This window comes from Esox lucius, chromosome 7 (assembly GCF_011004845.1).
Source record: "Esox lucius isolate fEsoLuc1 chromosome 7, fEsoLuc1.pri, whole genome shotgun sequence".
Lineage (NCBI taxonomy): Eukaryota > Metazoa > Chordata > Actinopteri > Esociformes > Esocidae > Esox > Esox lucius.
The window spans coordinates 39,549,767-39,570,119 of NC_047575.1; the positions used below are offsets into that span (position 1 = coordinate 39,549,767).

The 20,353-nt window shown below is 41.8% G+C and overlaps 2 protein-coding genes across 2 annotated transcripts; both read right to left on the reverse strand.

Annotated features, from left to right (window-relative positions):
• LOC105011170 (UDP-glucuronosyltransferase 2C1-like) lies at positions 1-8,277 on the reverse strand. The gene is made up of 5 exons (XM_010871008.5): positions 8,213-8,277; positions 7,550-7,698; positions 3,262-3,423; positions 2,140-2,853; positions 1-2,054 (listed from the first exon to the last, which is right to left on the reverse strand). Exons 2-5 carry the CDS (start codon positions 7,691-7,693, stop codon positions 1,467-1,469), a joined length of 1,608 nt encoding a protein of 535 aa, XP_010869310.3. The 5' UTR covers positions 7,694-7,698; positions 8,213-8,277; the 3' UTR covers positions 1-1,466.
• Positions 8,278-10,510: 2,233 nt separating this feature from the next.
• Positions 10,511-15,578, reverse strand: LOC105011164 (UDP-glucuronosyltransferase 2C1). Its single transcript, XM_010871001.4, has 5 exons — positions 15,488-15,578; positions 15,016-15,164; positions 12,221-12,385; positions 11,315-12,028; positions 10,511-11,231 (listed from the first exon to the last, which is right to left on the reverse strand). Exons 2-5 carry the CDS (start codon positions 15,157-15,159, stop codon positions 10,644-10,646), a joined length of 1,611 nt encoding a protein of 536 aa, XP_010869303.3. The 5' UTR covers positions 15,160-15,164; positions 15,488-15,578; the 3' UTR covers positions 10,511-10,643.
• Positions 15,579-20,353: the final 4,775 nt, after the last annotated feature.

Below are 20,353 nucleotides of genomic sequence, written 5' to 3' on the forward strand. Positions count from 1 at the left end.
AAATATTACAAATAACAATTCAAAGTGTTTTGTTATTTCTTTCACAGAACAGCATAGAAAGTTGTTTTCAAGTCTGTTATTAAGTGAGTTAAAAAATTAAAAAATCACAAAACAACCACTGTTTTTGCTATAATCACAGTCTGTTGTTAGAACCATTGATGTTTGGGACCGACAGAAATCAACATCTGGAATTCCATTTTCTCGGTTTGGCATGACACCTGATCACCTGACTCATCAGAGTATTGTATTTTGTATTTTGAACAATACCTTTCCACAGTCCTTACCAAAATATAATTTTGTTCAGGGGACATCATTACAATAACAATTGCAAGAAAGCATTGCAAGGGTTTCATTTAACCTTCTCTTTTTGGTATTCTAATAAGATTGTTAGAGTTAGTATAAAGACACAACATAGGTACACATCCATGTATCACAGTGATAACTCTGCGTAATACGATGTATTTAGCTTTTTTTTTTTGGCAAATGTCCTTTGCCAAAAAAAAAACAGTTTTTAAAAATTATTTTTGTTATACTTATAGGCTGAATTATAATTTGTAATTGATTGGTGATTTGCAGGATTTGGATATATGGTATAAGACATTTGACCCTGGCAGTCATTTGACCCTGGCAGACCCTGGCAGACATTCCTACAGATTTCCAAATTTCTGATTTCTTGTTGACCTAACATTCAACATGTCTAGTGAGCTGGTTTTGCATTAATTGACTTCCATCTTGCCTGATTGCAATACAAGTTAGTAACATGGTAATAACGACTTCCAAACGTCTCTACCAACTTCAATTTTCCAGTTGATCACCCCACAACCAGACAATCCTACCAAAATAATTGCTTCAGAAGGATTCATTTGTTGCCATATTTGAGTTTTAGTTTTGACCATTTAAATGAAAATCCAACTTTTCAAAATATGGTAAATATCAGACATTTCTCAGGGCTACATGGACTGAATTTCTTATGCACTGCTGAGTGTTCATTCATGCTAACTTTCACTGCAGAAAATGTCAGCGAGTTTCTTTTGTGTTTGATTACATTTTGCTTTTGTTTTTGAATGTAGCCGGTCCTGTGGTTTTTGTCCTTTGATTTTGAACACAGCTTGTCCTTTTGGATTATTGTTTACACCAGTGTCTTGTTTGCCCCCTCAGTGTGTCCCTTTTTAAGTTCCTCCTGCCCCAGGTTGGACTTGTGTGCGTTCATGTCTACGGCTGTGCTGCTTGAGTCTTTCTTGTTTAAACAAATGTTGCTTTTGAAATCTCTGCACGTGTGTCCTGCTACCCATACCGAATAATGACACAGTCACAAAAACTGTGTATTATAATCATTGGATAAAATCAATTAAAACATTATATTACCGTATTCTAAAAAGTAAAATTTTGTAACATTTTTTGGATTGTTCAGAATAACCAATATATACATATATATTTACATACAGAACAATGACAACTCAATTTGGTTAGTGTTTTTTGACTTTGTTTGTGTTTTTCCGGCAGGTTCTCCAAAATAACCTGACCAGGAACCCAGTGAAGAGCAGGACCCCTCCTCCAGCAGCCAGCAGCAGAAGCAGCACATCCAAAGATTGGTAGGAATACCAGGGCAACCTGTAGGCCGAAGTACGAAGATGAGACGCCCCCCTGTGGCGCATCACGTACTCCAGCCAGAAGAGGGCACTGTCAATGGGCTTGATGGGTTGGTCCCTGTGCAGATCAGACAGCCTCTGCATGCTCTCCCTGTAGGAGGTCTGGGTGAGCACCTGGTTTAGAGCCTGCTGGAAGCTGGGTCCATTGATGTTGGCCAGCTCCAGGATCTTTGCGGCACCTCTCTCCTGTAGTCGGAGAAGGTTGTCGTATTGGTCAAAGAACAGGGGGATTCCGAGCACTGGGGTGCCATGGTAGAGGGCTTCCTGGACTCCATTGGTTCCCCCGTGGGCCACAAAGACTCTGGTTTGAGGGTGACCCAGGAGGTCCTTCTGGGGCATCCAGTTAACTAACAGCGTGTTGTTGCCCAGAGTAGAGGGCCGCTCACCCACATGCCTCCAGATCACCTTAGAAAGAAGAAAAAATACATATTACATATTATCTGAACAAAGAGTTTTAAACGTAAAGACCAAACAAAAACAGTGAGGATACCTTCTGAGGCAGCTTGGCGAACACACTGGCGATTTGGTCAGCGATATCAGTAGGAAGTGCGTTGACGAGAGTCCCCAAAGACATGACCACCACCCCATGCTCCCCGGCACTCTGGACAAACTCCTCCAGCTCTGTAGGCAATGGCTGTGCCGGCTTGCACTGGAACCCTCCCATGTAGACCACATTGGGCATGGTCGGCCGGGGGAACTCAAAAACAAAGTCAGACCTCATCAGCCAGATGTCAGCCTCCTGAATCAGGGAGATTATATCACATCCCTCTTTGAAGTACTTGGTGCAAAATCTGTTGTAACTCGGTCCCAAGAGAAACTTCTGCTGAAACATTATTATGCTGTGGAACAGCACATTCTGGACCCGTTGGACAAATGTCATCTTATCAGTGAACCCTGACCCTGGGCTGGGGATGTAGGACAGCGGAGATGGGGCGATGGCAGAGTGGCCTTCCCCACTGGTTATCCAGCGGGCGTTAAACACCACAGGCAGTTTGAGGTGATGGGCCAAAAGCAGCCCTGAAGCTATGTTGGGGTCAGTGAGAACCATGTCATACTCAGCCTCCTGGAGACTCTTCATCAGTTCCTTGTCATTGAAGATGCGAGCCAACGTCTCAAGGGCCAAGGAGTGGGCTTCTTCTATCATGCTGAGGAACACCTTTGTTAGTTTTAAGAACTTCAGAGCCGATGCTCCATCTCTCTGAACCTGAATGAGAACGTGAAAGATGGTATGAATGGGTAAATGGGTTAATTGCCTGGATTGACTAAATCATTGATAAATCAATCCAATAACCCAGGGGTGGGCAAACCTTTTGGCTCAGGGGCCACATCAAGGAGTTGAATTAAATGGAAGGACACATTGTTCCTGGAATTTGTTAATCATAAATGATTTGCAGGCCAGAAAAGAGCAACAAGTAATACATTTATACACTAGGTCCATTATAATGTCTAAATAATTTTAATTCAAATTCAGATGCATAAGAATGACCTTGTGAGTTGTTTTACTTCCCCTCAAAACTAATATCTACTAAAGGCCTGTTGGAATGCCTTGCGGGCCTTAGTTTGCCCACCCCTGCATTAGCCAAACATTTAACAAATACTTTTCGAAATGTACCTTCATTTGTTTCTCTAGGAATGCCTCAATATATTCAAAGGCCACTTTTTCCTGGATGGTGATGGAGGTGTATAGTGGAGACTTCTCAGTGATGTACCAGCTGGTCGAGGATCTGACTACAATAATGGTGTGGCCTCTGGCATGGAGCCCTTCAATAAGCACCTACACATTGATGATCTTATTATCAATCAAATTCATTGAAATGTATTTCATAAAACCATCTTTACATCAGCAGTTGCCACAATGGGCCTGAAACCCCAAAGAAAAAGCATTAACAAGAGTTGACGCACGGTGACTAGGAGACAACTCACTAGTAGGTCATAGAGCCAGACTCTGATGGGGGGCCAGTCCTCTTCTGCCTGTGGCTAGGTTGTTGTAGTCAATATTCTCACATTCGCCATCATTCCATTCATTCTAATCCAATGAATCAAATCAAACGCAACAGGAAATTAGAATTATAACTCACTTTATGTCACCTTTGTCAGGTCTGGGCTGAGGTGCCTCTAGGCATCTCTATGTGCATTGTTGGTTAATAATCCCCAATTAGAAGAAGCTGCTCCCTATTGCCTCTGATTGGGTATCCTATTTAAGTTGCCCTATGTGGTCCTGGGAAGGTGTTCCGGTCCCGTCCCACCGGGAGGAGACCCCGGGGAAGACCTAGGACACGCTGGAGGGACTATGTCTCCCGGCTGGCCTGGGAACGCCTCGGTGTCCCCCCGGAAGAGCTAGAGGAAGTGTCTGGGGAGAGGGAAGTCTGGGCATCCCTGCTTAGACTGCTGCCCCCGCGACCCGGCTCCGGATAAGTGGAAGATGATGGATGGATGGATGGATGTGGTCCTTAGTTGTCTGTCATTGTTTGAGTCAGGGTGTTTTGCTTGTGTTTTTACGGTGTGTACCTTGCCTTGTTTTTTTTTTTTTTATGTGCCAAAAGATGCATTAACCCTTTGGCGCGTACGATCACACCAGTGTGATCAATCTTGAGTGGTCCCTGGAGCGTACGATCACACCGGTGTGATTAGAACGTCATGTTTAGAACGCACCATTAGCATACCTAGCTACAAGTAACGTAACAATGGCTGGTAAAACCGCGCTATTATTTACTCACATTTAGCTCAAACAGTGTTTATAACTTTATTTCCTGATTGTAATTGTTTCAAGACCATACTATGATATTAACCAGGTAGAAAGCATTCAAATCGGGACAAGAAGTGTTAGTTACGTACCAACAGACAGCCAACACTAATGCACAAAAACAAATTATATTAGCGACTACTACCGATCAAAACCATTGCAAAAACTTTCTAGAAGTTACGTTCCCCGTTGTATGCATTTTATATAGTTTATTCATTTTCACTGCATTGAATAACTGGTCACGATTTGTTAGCTAGCGGGCAGCTGATGTTTGCTAGCGGTTAGCTGACGTTTTCTAGCTAGCTACAGTAATAAATCAACCAACTTTTGTAGCTCTTAGAATTCGAGTCAACGAGAGAAGCTTGAAATGCAATGCATGTAGTGTTCCTTACCTAGCAAGGTGACTGTTCAAAGGCTGGCATGAGTTCAAATGCTGCAGAGTACCGAAGTCACATGCAAAAAAACTCACGCTGGGGGGTCGGTAAGGAATATTTGAAACTCACGCGTGAAAAGGTTAAAAGATGTTTGTTAGCTCTGCGCCTCGTGTCCTGCCTACACACAACCTTGGCAGAATGACAGACCAAACCAGAACACCGCCTTGTGTTCGAGCAGGATTGGGGTTAGTGGCATGGATCTCTGGCCAGAGGATGCACCGGTCCCCAGCCCGGAGCCCCCTGTAACATTTCCCTGTCCGATACCGCCGGTCCCCTCGCACCAGAACCCCCAGTGCCAATTCCCCTGCCCCAGTGCCACTTTCTCCGGACTGGGCATCGGCGTAACAACGCTTGTTCAGAATATGACTCAGTTCAGTTACTCAGATGACTCAGGTCTGAGGCAGAGGTGGTTGATGAGGAGGAAGGTATGTGTAAGGGATGGTTGACGAAGAAGAAGGGTATGTGTAAGGGATGGTTGACGAGGAGGAAGGGTATGTGTAAGGGGGGGTTGATGACGAGGAGGAAGGGTATGTGTAAGGGATGGTTGACGAAGAGGAAGGGTATGTGTAAGGAGTGGTTGATGAGGAGGAAGGGTATGTGTAAGGGGTGGTTGACGAAGAGGAAGGGTATGTGTAAGGGATGGTTGACGAAGAGGAAGGGTATGTGTAAGGGGTGGTTGACGAGGAGGAAGGGTATGTGTAAGGGATGGTTGACGAAGAGGAAGGGTATGTGTAAGGAGTGGTTAACGAGGAGAAAGGGTATGTGTAAGGAGTGGTTAACGAGGAGGAAGGGTATGTGTAAGGGGTGGTTGACGAGGAGGAAGGGTATGTGTAAGGGGTGGTTGACGAGGAGGAAGGGTATGTGTAAGGAGTGGTTGACGAAGAGGAAGGGTATGTGTAAGGAGTGGTTGACGAGGAGGAAGGGTATGTGTAAGGGGTGGTTGACGAGGAGGAAGGGTATGTGTAAGGGATGGTTGACGAGGAGGAAGGGTATGTGTAAGGGGGGGTTGATGACGAAGAGGAAGGGTATGTGTAAGGGATGGTTGACGAAGAGGAAGGGTATGTGTAAGGGGTGGTTGATGAGGAGGAAGGGTATGTGTAAGGGGTGGTTGACGAAGAGGAAGGGTATGTGTAAGGGATGGTTGACGAAGAGGAAGGGTATGTGTAAGGGGTGGTTGACGAGGAGGAAGGGTATGTGTAAGGGATGGTTGACGAAGAGGAAGGGTATGTGTAAGGAGTGGTTAACGAGGAGAAAGGGTATGTGTAAGGAGTGGTTGACGAAGAGGAAGGGTATGTGTAAGGAGTGGTTGACGAGGAGGAAGGGTATGTGTAAGGGGTGGTTGACGAGGAGGAAGGGTATGTGTAAGGGGTGGTTGACGAAGAGGAAGGGTATGTGTAAGGGATGGTTGACGAGGAGGAAGGGTATGTGTAAGGGATGGTTGACGAAGAGGAAGGGTATGTGTAAGGAGTGGTTGACGAGGAGGAAGGGTATGTGTAAGGGATGGTTGACGAGGAGGAAGGGTATGTGTAAGGGATGGTTGACGAAGAGGAAGGGTATGTGTAAGGGGTGGTTGACGAGGAGGAAGGGTATGTGTATGGAGTGGTTGATGACGAGGAAGGGTATGTGTAAGGGGTGGTTGACGAAGAGGAAGGGTATGTGTAAGGGGTGGTTGACGAAGAGGAAGGGTATGTGTAAGGAGTGGTTGACGAGGAGGAAGGGTATGTGTAAGGGATGGTTGACGAAGAGGAAGGGTATGTGTAAGGGGTGGTTGACGAGGAGGAAGGGTATGTGTAAGGGATGGTTGACGAAGAGGAAGGGTATGTGTAAGGAGTGGTTGACGAAGAGGAAGGGTATGTGTAAGGGATGGTTGACGAGGAGGAAGGGTATGTGTAAGGGGTGGTTGACGAGGAGGAAGGGTATGTGTAAGGGATGGTTGACGAAGAGGAAGGGTATGTGTAAGGAGTGGTTGATGAGGAGGAAGGGTATGTGTAAGGAGTGGTTGATGATGAGGAAGGGTATGTGTAAGGGGTGGTTGATGACGAGGAAGGGTAGGTGTAAGGGGTGGTTTACGAGGAGGAAGGGTATGTGTAAGGGGTGGTTGACGAGGAGGAAGGGTATGTGTAAGGGATGGTTGACGAGGAGGAAGGGTATGTGTAAGGGATGGTTGATGAGGAGGAAGGGTATGTGTAAGGGATGGTTGATGAGGAGGAAGGGTATGTGTAAGGGATGGTTGATGAGGAGGAAGGGTATGTGTAAGGGGTGGTTGATGAGGACTCAGCACACTTCTTTGGCCGGTTTCAGCACAAAGACATGATGCTGAGGCAGAATGAATCTCTCACTGACTTTGATTTTGAAGTTGCACATGTTTTTTTTGTTTATTGTAATGTGCTTTTATGCCTCTGCTGAATATACAGACATTCAACACTGTATTACTTGCAGTACTTACAGTATTAAATATTTTCACTGAACTAAGTTGTGATTATTATACTTTTTTATTGCAAAATGCGTTAAGTAATGTTTATTTGTTGACTGGCTCTGTGTATGATCTGAAAGCATTGTTTGATTTTGAGAAAAGCTGAAATGGTTTCGAGTGTTTGATTTTGACAGAATAGTAAGGGGTTTGTGAATGTGGTTTGAAGATTTGGATCTGTGTTAAAGGTTTTGAGAAAAGGGGTGAAGGTTTCAAGAAATGTCCTGAAACACTGAAACGAGACATGGAGCACCTTCATGTTGACCCAGTGGCTTCCATCTATTGGGTAAACGAGGACCTTTCCTCCATGGCAGGATGGTGTTGTGAAGAGTAGCAGTGAGGACAGAAGACAAACACCCAATAATAAAATGCCTCCGTGTTCAGGGCTGGAATGCATAGTGTCTACATGGAGAGGAGAAAGATTGGTGTTGAGATGGTGCTTTAACATGCTGTTTGAACTGTGTCAGCCTGTACTACACCCAAACTCATAACAGCTCACCAAGAGAGAAGCCCTGGCATAACTATCGGGGGGGCAGTGGGGGCGGCTGCCTCCAGGGCCGTGGTGGGTTGGGGACCCGTGGGGGGGTGGGGGCCCGTGGGGGACCCGTGCTCGTCCTCTATAGTAAATATTTGTTGTACTTCTATTTTATATTGTGTGTTTCTATGTGGTTATCACAGTCAGAGGTTAGTTGTGAGGTTAGTCTATGGCAGGATCGGCTTTCCATGTGTATATACAGCTTAATAAACGCTAGGGGACCTGTCCATACTGTCTCTGCAAGCTAGCTAACATTATTATAAGAAATTTATATTTTAAAGTTTATAGTAATAACATTAGTTTGGTTATCTTGTGTTTAATTGGTTAAATAATAAATAATATCTTAATCAACATAATAAAATGCCTTAAAAAATCACTTACCTGAATGCCATAGATTTCAACTTCCAACAATGTTGCACAGGACTACAAACTGCCTGTAATCTTTTAAACATTGAGGGTTCAAACTCCAGTCTTCCCCTGATAGTAGAGAAGTGCTGGTCTAGCACAGGTAGATTATTCACATTGACTCGTGACTACACATGCTACATGTCACACTCCTTCAACTGCGGGCAGATTGTTTGCAGTTTTTCACCACACTCTATTATGTAATTGAATAAATCATTTCAAATGTTAGTTAGGAATTTCATTCACCTGATCAGCTTTTCTTAGTTGGTCTCATATTTGAAAACCAGTTGGCACTAGGCTTCTAAGTCGTGGAGTGAGTTTTGACCAATGGCCATCTAGTGTACAACGTTTAAATAATGCCCTCCAAATGATTGCACTATTGACTGTTGTCACGATTACGTGGAGTTAATAGTGTCCCATTTGGGATGTGACCACTATCTGGGCCCAAACAACAACACTGGTGAAAAAAACAACCTGAAAATATACAAATCTCTTTAACAGTGGATATGCCTAATTTAATTCATCTGAAATGAATCTGCTATTTCATAGAAGGTATTTTTTTTCTTTCATGGCATAGTATACTATTTTCTTTCATTTGTGAATGACATTGATACAATAACTATCAAGACAGGTGCTGATAACTAACTTTTTCATCAAGTGAAACAACGAGAGAATTGTGGAAATAAATTAAATAAATGTCATTGTTCATAATAGATTTGACCCTGAGGCTTCCACGTGAGATGCACTGTCTTTAACCATAATGCCACAGCATTGCGCATTTTACCAGTCGCTAAACACTATTGAGCTTTGTGTTAAACTGACTAACGTTTCTTATGAAGCCAGCAAATGTGTTTGTCTATCTTGACCCAAAACGCATGCATGGATGCATACTTTGAAAATCCAACAGAAACAGTCGCACTATAACCGTAAACTGTTTTATTTCAGGCTTACTATATTGGAGTACCTGGAGGTTTTAGCCAGTGAAGTTTTCGTCTATACGGAATAATTCATAATGCATATTTCGCTCCGCCTGCAAGGAGATAGGAACTCGGGAACTGTAGTTCACAGGTCCGCTTTTCTAACCACTACGCTATTTAACAAGGGGCAACCAGTCAGTCGGTCGGTCACTTACTCACTCAGTCAGTCAGTCAGTCAGTCAGTCTTGACCAAAAAGTGTTGGTCCTGTGTCATTATGGGGTATTATGTTTCTGATAAAAAAATAATAATACTGATTATGTGTGTATTGATGGTAAAAACAATTTTAAGTAATGATATATTAAGTCTAACACACAATGTGGAAAAGTGAAGGCAGCTGAACACTTTCCAAACCACTCATTTGCAGTACTGTGCAAAAGTCTTAGGCCAACATGGATATTTACTATTTATATGGGCAGTAGTTGTTTTTTTCAATTTAAAAACTTCATAACAATAGAAGGAATGATGTCTTACACCGGTTGTATAAACAAGGATTTCTGTTTCTTTCTGGATCATAACTGTGCAGCCAAAATGTAATTTTCTTCTATATTCTATGAAAATTGTATTAAGTTGATGAAACTGAAACATTTGGAAAATCATTTCTTTTCCAGTTGCTGATTTCCAATTTTCAGATTTCTGGTTGACAATACATTCAATATATCTAAAGAGCTGGTTTTGCATGACTTGACTTCCAGCTTGCTTGATTGCATTACAAGTTAGTAACTTTTGTAAGTTTGTAAAAACGACTTCCATACATCTCTACCAACTTCAATTTTCCAGTAGATCACCCCACAACCAGACAGTCCTACAAAAATAATTGCGTCAGAGGGATTATTGTGTAGCCAAAAAGTTTTTTTTAATGGAAAGCTTTTTTTAAATATGGTAAATATCAGACATTGCTCAGGTATATCTGGACTGAATTTCTTATGCCCTTCTGAGTGTTCATTCATGCTAACCTTTCATACAGCAGAAACAGTCTGTGAGGTTCTGTTCGGTTTAGATTTAGCTTTTGTTGTTGAATGAGGCCTGTACTGTGGTTTTTGTCCTTTGATTTTGAACACAGCTTGTCCTTTTGTACTGTTGTTTACACCGGTGTCTTGCTTGCCCCCTCATTGCGTCCCTATTTAAGTTGCCCCAGTGTTTCTGGTTGGTCATTGTGTGTGTTCATATGTCTACCGCTGTGCTGCTATTGAGTTTTTCTTGATTAAACTACTTTTGCTATTTAAATCTCTGCACCTTTGTCCTGCTACCCATACCGAATCGTGACAGTCACAAAAACAGTGTATTATAATAATTGGATACAATCAATAAAAACATTATATTACCGTACTCTACAAAGTTACATTTTGTAAAAATGTTATGATTGTTCAGACAAACCAATGTTTACAAGGAAATGTTCATTTACATACAGAGGAATAACAACTTAATTTGGTCAGTGTTTTTTGACTTTGTTCTTGTTTCTCCAGCAGGTTCTCCAAATGAACCTGACCAGGAAGAAAGTGAAGAACAGGACTCCTCCTCCAGCAGCTAGCAGCAGAAGCAGCACATCCAAAGAGTGGTATGAATACCAGGGCAACCTGTAGGCCGAAGTACGAAGATGAGACGCCCCCCTGTGGCGCATCACATACTCCAGCCAGAAGAGAGCGCTGTCCATGGGCTTGATGGGTTGGTCCCTGTGCAGATCAGACAGCCTCTGCATGTTCTCCCTGTAGGAGGTCTGGGTGAGCACCTGGTTTAGAGCCTGCTGGAAGCTGGGTCCATTGATGTTGGCCAGCTCCAGGATCTTTGCGGCGCCTCTCTCCTGTAGTCGGAGAAGGTTGTCATACTGGTCAAAGAACAGGGGGATTCCTAGCACCGGGGTGCCATGGTAGAGGGCTTCCTGGACTCCATTGGTTCCCCCGTGGGCCACAAAGGCTCTGGTCTGAGGGTGACCCAGGAGGTCCTTCTGGGGCATCCACTTTACTAACATGGTGTTGTTGCCCAGAGTGGAAGGCCGCTCACCCACATGCCTCCAGATCACCTTAGACATAACAAATACATATATTACATATTTAGAACAAAGAATTAAAAAACATAAAGACCTAACATAAACAGTCAGGATACCTTCTGAGGCAGCTTGGCGAACACACTGGCGATTTGGTCAGCGATATCAGTAGGAAGTGCATTGACGAGAGTCCCCAAAGACATGACCACCACTCCATGCTCCCCGGCACTCTGGACAAACTCCTCCAGCTCTGTAGGCAATGGCTGTGCCGGCTTGCACTGGAACCCTCCTATGTAGACCACATTGGGCATGGTCGGCCGGGGGAACTCAAAAACAAAGTCAGACCTCATCAGCCAGATGTCAGCCTCCTGAATCAGGGAGATTATATCACATCCCTCTTTGAAGTACTTGGTGCAAAATCTGTTGTAACTCGGTCCCAAGAGAAACTTCTGCTGAAACATTATTATGCTGTGGAACAGCACATTCTGGACCCGTTGGACAAATGTCATTTTGTCAGTGAACCCTGACCCTGGGCTGGGGATGTAGGACAGCGGAGATGGGGCGATGGCAAAGTGGCCTTCCCCACTGGTTATCCAGCGGGCGTTAAGGACCACAGGCAGTTTGAGGTGATGGGCTAAGAGCACCCCTGCAGCTATGGCGGGGTCAGTGAGAACCAATTCATACTCAGCCTCCTGGAGACTCTTCATCAGTTCCTTGTCATCGAACATGCGAGCCAACGTCTCAAGAGCCAAGATGTGGGCTTCATCTATCATGCTGAGAAACGTCTTGGTTAGTTTTAAGAACGTCAGAGCCGATGCCCCCTCTCTCTGAGCCTAAATGAAAAGATGGGAGAGGGTACAGATGGGTAAATGAGTTAATAGCTGGCAGGCAGCCTGAATGGACCAAACCATTAACCAATAAAAGAACTAACCAAACAATGAACTAATGCTTTCTTACTTATTTTCTACTGAAAGTAGTCATTAAAACATGTATTGTGCTACTGCTGGCCTGTTACGAAGAAATACCTGCATGTACTTCTCTAGGAAGTCTTCAAAGAAGTTGTCAAAGGTCACTTTGTCCTGGATGGTGATGGAGGTGTATAGTGGAGACTTCTCAGTGATGTACCAGCTGTTGGAATTTCTGACCACAGTAATGGTGTGGCCTCTGGCATGGAGCACTTCAATAAGCACCTACACATGGATGATGTTAGTATCAATCAAATTCATTGACATTTACTATTTAAAGTGCTGTTTACATCAGCAACTGCCACAAAGTGCTTTTACAGACACCCCTCCTGAACCCCAAATAAGTGACATGATTTACAGCAATTTGGTTGACGCACAAAGCAATTCCACTGCAACAGACAATTCCAATTATGTTACCATTTAATAATGATTGGTGATTCAAAGATTCAATGATTCAATGATTGGTGATTTTGGCTTTTGTATAAAAGGTTAATTTAGTGAAAATGAAAGTGCCAGCTGTAACGTATGATCAAGCTAGCAAACATTATCAACCAACTAAGTAACCAACCATGCAATTAGCAAACTTATTTTCCTATTGAGTTCAGTTGAGTTCTGTACCATCACCATGACCACCAAGACATAACTTGGTTATTATGTCACATTTTAATACAATTGATCAAAAATCCCTAGAAGTAACAGTCCAACATCTTAAAGCTTCCACTTGCTGTCTCAACACACTGCAATCAGACTTTTTGAAACAACAACAACTCTATAACAATGGACCTACAGCAAATAGTTAATATCTCTCTGCAATCAGGCATTTTCCCAATGTCTCTAAAAACATCTGCCATTAAGCCCATATTAAAAAAGAGAACACTGGATGCATCTATAATGAACAACTATAGACCTGTATCAAATATCCCATTTATAACCAAGATCATTGAGAAGGTTGTCTTCAATCAACTCTGCAATCTTGGACCTCAAACGGTCTCTGAGACAAATTTCCGTCAGGTTCCGACCTCACCAGAGTATAACAGTTCTGGTTCTATTAGATCTCAGTGCAGCCTTTGATACTGTAGATCATAGAACACTTATAGATACGCTTGGGTAGTACTCTCCAGGACAGTCCTTGATTGGTTCAAATCTTTTCTAGATGGCCGGAGTTACTTTGTCACCATTGGTAATCATGAATCTGATAGGGTGGCTATGACATGCGAAGTATCAGTTCTCGGACCGCATTTGTTCAATCTCTACATGCTACCTCTGGGCCAAATTCTACAGAACAACAACATTAACTACCACAGCTATGCAGATGATACTCAAATATATATGGCTCTCGAACCAAATGACAACAGCTCAATAGACTCTCTGTGTCTCTGTATAGAGCACATAAATACCTGGATGAACCAACATTGTCTACAATTAAACCAAGATAAAAGAAAGATTATTGTGTTTTGCAAGAAAATTTAAATAAACAGTATTAGTAAAGAGCAGGATTCTCGGGCCCTTGAAACCAGAGATCAAGTGCGTAATCTTGGTGTTCAGATAGAATGCTGTTTGAGTCTATCAACTAAAAATATAGCCAGAATCAAAGGCTTGGTTTCCCAAAAAAAACAAGAGAAGCTCATCCATGCTTTTATCTCTAGTAAGGTTGACTACTGTAATGGCCTCTTAACTGGACTCCCCAAAAAGACTGTAAAACAGCAGCAGCTCATTCAGAATGCTACTGCTAGAATGTTAACCAGGACCAAGAAAACAGCACATCAGTCCGGTTCTTAAATCCTTGCATTGGCTTCCAGTCAGTTACACAATAGATTTCAAAGTGGTGCTTTTAGTATATAAATCTCTGAATGGTTCAGGACTCGAATACATTTCTGATATGTTTGAAAAATATAAACCGAGTAGGGCTCTTAGATCCATGAACACAGGTCAGCTAGTGGGGCCCAGAGTCCAAACTTAACATGGAGAAGCTGCCTTTAGCACTTATGCTGTACACAACTGGATTAAACTACCAGAAGATCTTAGACGTGCCCCAAACGTATCAATTTATTTTTTCACGTGCCTATGACTGAGCACTTAAACTTAACCACAAGCCTTATAGCTTAGTTTTTATCCCATTTTTATTCTTTATAAGTTTTCTTATTGTATTTTTTCTTATTATGTTTTCATTTGTTTTGATGTTTTCGTTTGAGTATTTGTTTTATGTAATTGTACTTCCATATATGTTTCTTTGTAAAGCACATTAAATTGCTTCGATGTATGAACTGTACTAATATAACTGAACTTGCTTGCTTGCTTCAACCTCAAACTATTTCTGGTGAAACTGGTCAGAGAGGCCTCAAACCAAAAGTGAAATAAATTGACTGCCAAAATATGTACAGTATATAACCTTTGCAAGCTCTGATGCCATTTTGTATTACGTTGAACATGCTGAAAAGCTTCATATAAGTAGGTCATAGGTTAAAAGGGGGTTACATGAAGCAAACATAGCAATCAATCAGTAACATAGTTGCCAGCAGAGAAACTGCTAGTGTAGGTAATTTAAATCCAAAGTGACTTCCAGAGTGTGCATGTGCATTACTTTAAAAATTATTTCAATTTTATATAATATCAACATTAATCCAACAAATTGCGTAAATAGGTAATAATATTTTTTTCATTTTATGTGCATTTAATGTTCTCATGTGTGCATTTATATTAGACACCCAGGGCTGCTGCTTAATGTATTTAATTGTAATAATACATAAAACAAATGCATACATTGTTTATTTTCTGTCATATGGAACTCATAAAATCAGATTTGGTAATAGGAGGAATCTTTTATCTGTATGACACTGAAATAAAATATGGAGCACCTTCATGTTGACCCAGTGGCTTCCATCTATTGGGTAGACGAGGACCTTTCCTCCATGGCAGGATGGTGTTGTGAAGAGCAGCAGTGAGGACAGAAGACAAACAGCCAGTAATAAAAGGCCTCCGTGTTCAGGGCTGGAATGCATAGTGTCTACATGGAGAGGAGAAAGAGGCACTGCTGATTGGTATTAAGATGGTGCTTTGACATGCTGTTTGAACTGTGTCAGCCTGTACTACACCCAAACTCCTAACAGCTCACCAAGAGAGAAGGTGACATTTTGACAAATGGAACGTTAACTAATCTCACCATACTATCTCTGCAACTATATGATACTATATTATATCATAACTATATTATAAGAACATTTGGTTATAGAGTTTGTGATAATAACATTAGCTAGGTAATCCAAATTGTGTTTAATTGGTTGAAAATCTTTTTTTCACATAAAAATAATGCCTTAAGAATTCACTTACCTGAACGACGTAAATATCAACTTCCAACACTGATACACGGGACAGGAAACTGCTTGTCATATATTAAACAGTGAAGGTTCCAACTCCAAACTCCAGTCTTCCCCTGATAGTAGAGAAGTGCTGGCCTAGCGCCAGTTGAATTATTCACATTGACTCTGAATACACATGCCACATGCCATTTCTTCATCTGAGGGCAGATTGTCTGCCTTTTTCACTGCATTCTTTTACTTTATTCACCAAATGTCCATCAACAGGGAATAATTGCTGCCAATGTGGATTCATTTTTACTCAACAGTTCAATTAATGTATTTTAAAAATATTGAAATAATCTAAGGCCATCTGTTGCTGCCGGATTGTGTGGAAAAATAATTATTCTTGGAAAAAGTAATATTTTAAAATAACTCTTTCATGTAAAGAGTTGTTTGGCAATGGTATTTTTTGGACACCGCAGAAGCTGAGCTTAGACATTCATTGAGTTTAGTCATAAGGGATGAATATGAATTGCTTGTAATTTCAAATTCTTTTTTTTTTTATGCCCCAGGATAATAATATCAAATCGTCTGTTAAGGATGGGGCCGCATGAAGTTATTAAGGGCGCAATCCCCTACGACGGTTCCGGTCAAAAGTTTGGACACATTTATTTTGACTGGTACTGTACGTCCTCCTCTATCCTACCATCTCTCCCATTTGCTGAATCCATCACACTTTTGTATTTTGATTCTGACTCTGCTTCCATCAATCGCCACATAATATGACTCTCTGCCCGGTTCTCCCTGACCCTAACTAGTCAGGCTTAAAGACAGGTCACTCAACTGAGACCCCTCTCCTCAGTGTCACGAAGGCTCCTTCACTGCTCAAGCTGATTCGGCTATGTTCTCCTTCTAGATCTATGGCCTTAAACACCGCATACTGTGAGATCCACTCTCTCTGGTGCTGGCTTCAAACGCTCTTCACACTCTTTGATTGCATCCTACCTGGTAGGCTTTTAAAGCCTTTTAAACGTTCAATGTTATGTCCTTTCCATCTTTCAGCTACAAAAACCTCCTGAGACCCTGTGTCCACATATGAGGACACTGTTTTAGGCTTTACTTCATTCCACTTAATTTTAACCTATTGTCCTTATTAGAGGACAGCTGTCTGCGTCATGCTTAGATATAATACTTATCCTGTCCTACTAATCCCAAATAGCTAAGAGAAAGAAAAAATGCATACATTACCAAAGCTCAGGTCTTAGGAGATTTTAAAAACTCAGTGTTGGCTTGGAACTAACTGATGACTCATGCAGACAAGGCATGAAAACAATAAAATCATTGAGGCAATAAAAATCCAATATTTATTTCATATAGAATAGGATTTGATTCATGTCATTGGCGCTTTCTGTGTGTGCTTGTCCCAAATGGTACGAGATTCTACTATGACTGTAGTAGTAGTAGGGGATTCTACTATGACTGTAGTAGTAGTAGGGGATTCTACTATGACTGTAGTAGTAGTAGTAGGGGATTCTACTATGACTGTAGTAGTAGTAGTAGGGGATTCTACTATGACTGTAGTAGTAGTAGGGGATTCTACTATGACTGTAGTAGTAGTAGTAGGGGATTCTACTATGACTGTAGTAGTATGGCGGATTCTACTATGACTGTAGTAATAGTAGTAGGGGATTCAACTATGACTGTAGGAATAGTAGTAGGGGATTCTACTATGACTGTAGTAGTAGTAGGGGATTCTACTATGACTGTAGTAGTAGTAGGGGATTCTACTATGACTGTAGTAGTAGTAGTAGGGGATTCTACTATGACTGTAGTAGTAGTAGGGGATTCAACTATGACTGTAGTAGTAGTAGTGGATTCAACAATGACTGTAGTAGTAGTAGTAGGGGATTCTACTATGACTGTAGTAGTAGTAGGGGATTCTACTATGACTGTAGTAGTAGTAGGGGATTCTACTATGACTGTAGTAGTATGGCGGATTCTACTATGACTGTAGTAGTAGTAGGGGATTCTACTATGACTGTAGCAGTAGTAGTAGGGGATTCTACTATGACTGTAGTAGTAGTAGTGGATTCAACTATGACTGTAGTAGTAGTAGTAGGGGATTCTACTATGACTGTAGTAGTAGTAGGGGATTCTACTATGACTGTAGTAGTAGTAGGGGATTCTACTATGACTGTAGTAATAGTAGGGGATTCTACTATGACTGTAGTAGTAGTAGAGGATTCTACTATGACTGTAGTAGTAGTAGGGGATTCAACTATGACTTTAGTAGTAGTAGTGGATTCAACTATGACTGTAGTAGTAGTAGTAGGGGATTCTACTATGACTGTAGTAGTAGTAGGGGATTCTACTATGACTGTAGTAATAGTAAGGTTATTCTACTATGACTGTAGTAGTAGTAGGGGATTCTACTATGACTGTAGTAGTAGTAGGGGATTCTACTATGACTGTAGTAGTAGTAGGGGATTCTACTATGACTGTAGTAGTAGTAGTAGGGGATTCTACTATGACTGTAGCAGTAGTAGTAGGGGATTCTACTATGACTGTAGTAGTAGTAGGGGATTCAACTATGACTGTAGTAGTAGTAGTGGATTCAACAATGACTGTAGTAGTAGTAGTAGGGGATTCTACTATGACTGTAGTAGTAGTAGGGGATTCTACTATGACTGTAGTAGTAGTAGGGGATTCTACTATGACTGTAGTAGTATGGCGGATTCTACTATGACTGTAGTAGTAGTAGGGGATTCTACTATGACTGTAGCAGTAGTAGTAGGGGATTCTACTATGACTGTAGTAGTAGTAGTGGATTCAACTATGACTGTAGTAGTAGTAGTAGGGGATTCTACTATGACTGTAGTAGTAGTAGGGGATTCTACTATGACTGTAGTAGTAGTAGGGGATTCTACTATGACTGTAGTAATAGTAGGGGATTCTACTATGACTGTAGTAGTAGTAGAGGATTCTACTATGACTGTAGTAGTAGTAGGGGATTCAACTATGACTTTAGTAGTAGTAGTGGATTCAACTATGACTGTAGTAGTAGTAGTAGGGGATTCTACTATGACTGTAGTAGTAGTAGGGGATTCTACTATGACTGTAGTAATAGTAAGGTTATTCTACTATGACTGTAGTAGTAGTAGGGGATTCTACTATGACTGTAGTAGTAGTAGGGGATTCTACTATGACTGTAGTAGTAGTAGGGGATTCTACTATGACTGTAGTAGTAGTAGTAGTAGGGGATTCTACTATGACTGTAGTAGTATGGCGGATTCTACTATGACTGTAGTAATAGTAGTAGGGGATTCAACTATGACTGTAGGAATAGTAGTAGGGGATTCTACTATGACTGTAGTGGTAGTAGGGGATTCTACTATGACTGTAGTAGTAGTAGGGGATTCTACTATGGCTGTAGTAGTAGTAGGGGATTTTACTATGACTGTAGTAATAGTATGGGATTCTACTATGACTGTAGTAGTAGTAAGGTTATTCTACTATGACTGTAGTAGTAGTAGGGGATTCTACTATGACTGTAGTAGTAGTAGGGGATTCTCCTTTGACTAGGATATATCATTGCTTTCATAGGGCAGCAATAATGTACCTTTTAAAGTGACATGCAAGTCATCCATTCGATGGATGTCCAAACACAGCTTCTGCTGTGTCCAGTCCAAAAAATAACCACTGACAAATAATTCTCACAGTTAAATTGTTATTTCCCTTTTTCCAAGAGTAACAAATATTCCACACAAGCTGGCAGCCACAGATGGACTTTTTAAGATATTTTCAATTTAAAAAAGAACATTAATTAGACGGTTAGAATATTTGAATCAAAATGAACCCACGTTGGCAGAAAGGGTGGTTACAAAAATACCTGACATTTCTAGTCTTCAATGGCACCTGGTGGACGACATACTATAAGAATGTTTAACAGAAACACTGGCTAGTGTAGCACTAATAGATGATATTTGCACATTTGAGTAAAGCCTTAATTCATAACTGTAAAATGCAGAGACATTGAATTTGATCGTAGCTGGAAATACGTTTTTGCCTAGCTTTTGTGGTTAAAACGGCAGACACTGATCAAAATAATTTGGCTAGCTAAACTGAAAGATAAGCCAGTAACTTTCTGTGTGAGCTAGTCAGTTCAATGAATGAAAAGTAATTATGTCATTTGCACACACTGCAGCAGGGATTTTGGCCCACTCCTCCATACAGACATTCTCCAGATCCTTCAGGCTAAATCCAGAGTCTATTTAAAATTAGACTAGGTCAGAAGTATGACCAGATGAACATGGACAGGGACAGCAACGGGCCCCCCAAACCAGGTACTCCGCAGGTGTGGACCAGGACCTTTTGTCCTCCTAATGTTTAAAACGGGAGAAGACTGGGAAAATTCAGAAAATGCATTCATCATATCAACAACGATTTATAGTGGAGATGGAGAACTTTGTGGGGAAGGAGAACTGACCCAATCCCCCAGCACAAAAGTAAAGCAGCATAAGACCTTGGAACTGAGACGGGGGGGTCCGGCGACACTGTGGCCCTACCTGGGGGAGGCCCCGGACAGGGCCTAACAGGCAGGAAATCAGTCCACCCACATTGCCAGGCATCAACCAAAGGGACACCCACCAACCGCAACCACCCTGAATGAGGGCCGAGTATTGCCAGCAGAGTACAGCCCAATTGCACAAGTGTGCAAAAGAGAGACAACAACAAGACAGTGACTTTCAGCTCCCTCCAAAGATTTTCTATTGAGTTCATGTCTGGAGACTGGCTAGGCCACTCCAGGACCTTGACATGCTTCTTAGGGAGCCACGCTTTAGTTGCCCTGGCTGTATGTTTCAGGTCATTGTCATGCTGGAAGACCCAGCCACGACCC

Coding starts and splice junctions, on each gene's coding strand:
- LOC105011170 (XM_010871008.5), bottom strand. CDS start 7,693: ATGCATTCCAGCCCTGAACACGGAGGCATTTTATTATTGGGTGTTTGT. Junction 3,424..7,549: donor GCCACTGGGTCAACATGAAG/GTGCTCCATGTC, acceptor ATCAATGTGTAG/GTGCTTATTGAAGGGCTCCA. Junction 2,854..3,261: donor TCCTAGAGAAACAAATGAAG/GTACATTTCGAA, acceptor GTTCTCATTCAG/GTTCAGAGAGATGGAGCATC.
- LOC105011164 (XM_010871001.4), bottom strand. CDS start 15,159: ATGCATTCCAGCCCTGAACACGGAGGCCTTTTATTACTGGCTGTTTGT. Junction 12,029..12,220: donor TCCTAGAGAAGTACATGCAG/GTATTTCTTCGT, acceptor CTTTTCATTTAG/GCTCAGAGAGAGGGGGCATC. Junction 11,232..11,314: donor TCGCCAAGCTGCCTCAGAAG/GTATCCTGACTG, acceptor GTTATGTCTAAG/GTGATCTGGAGGCATGTGGG.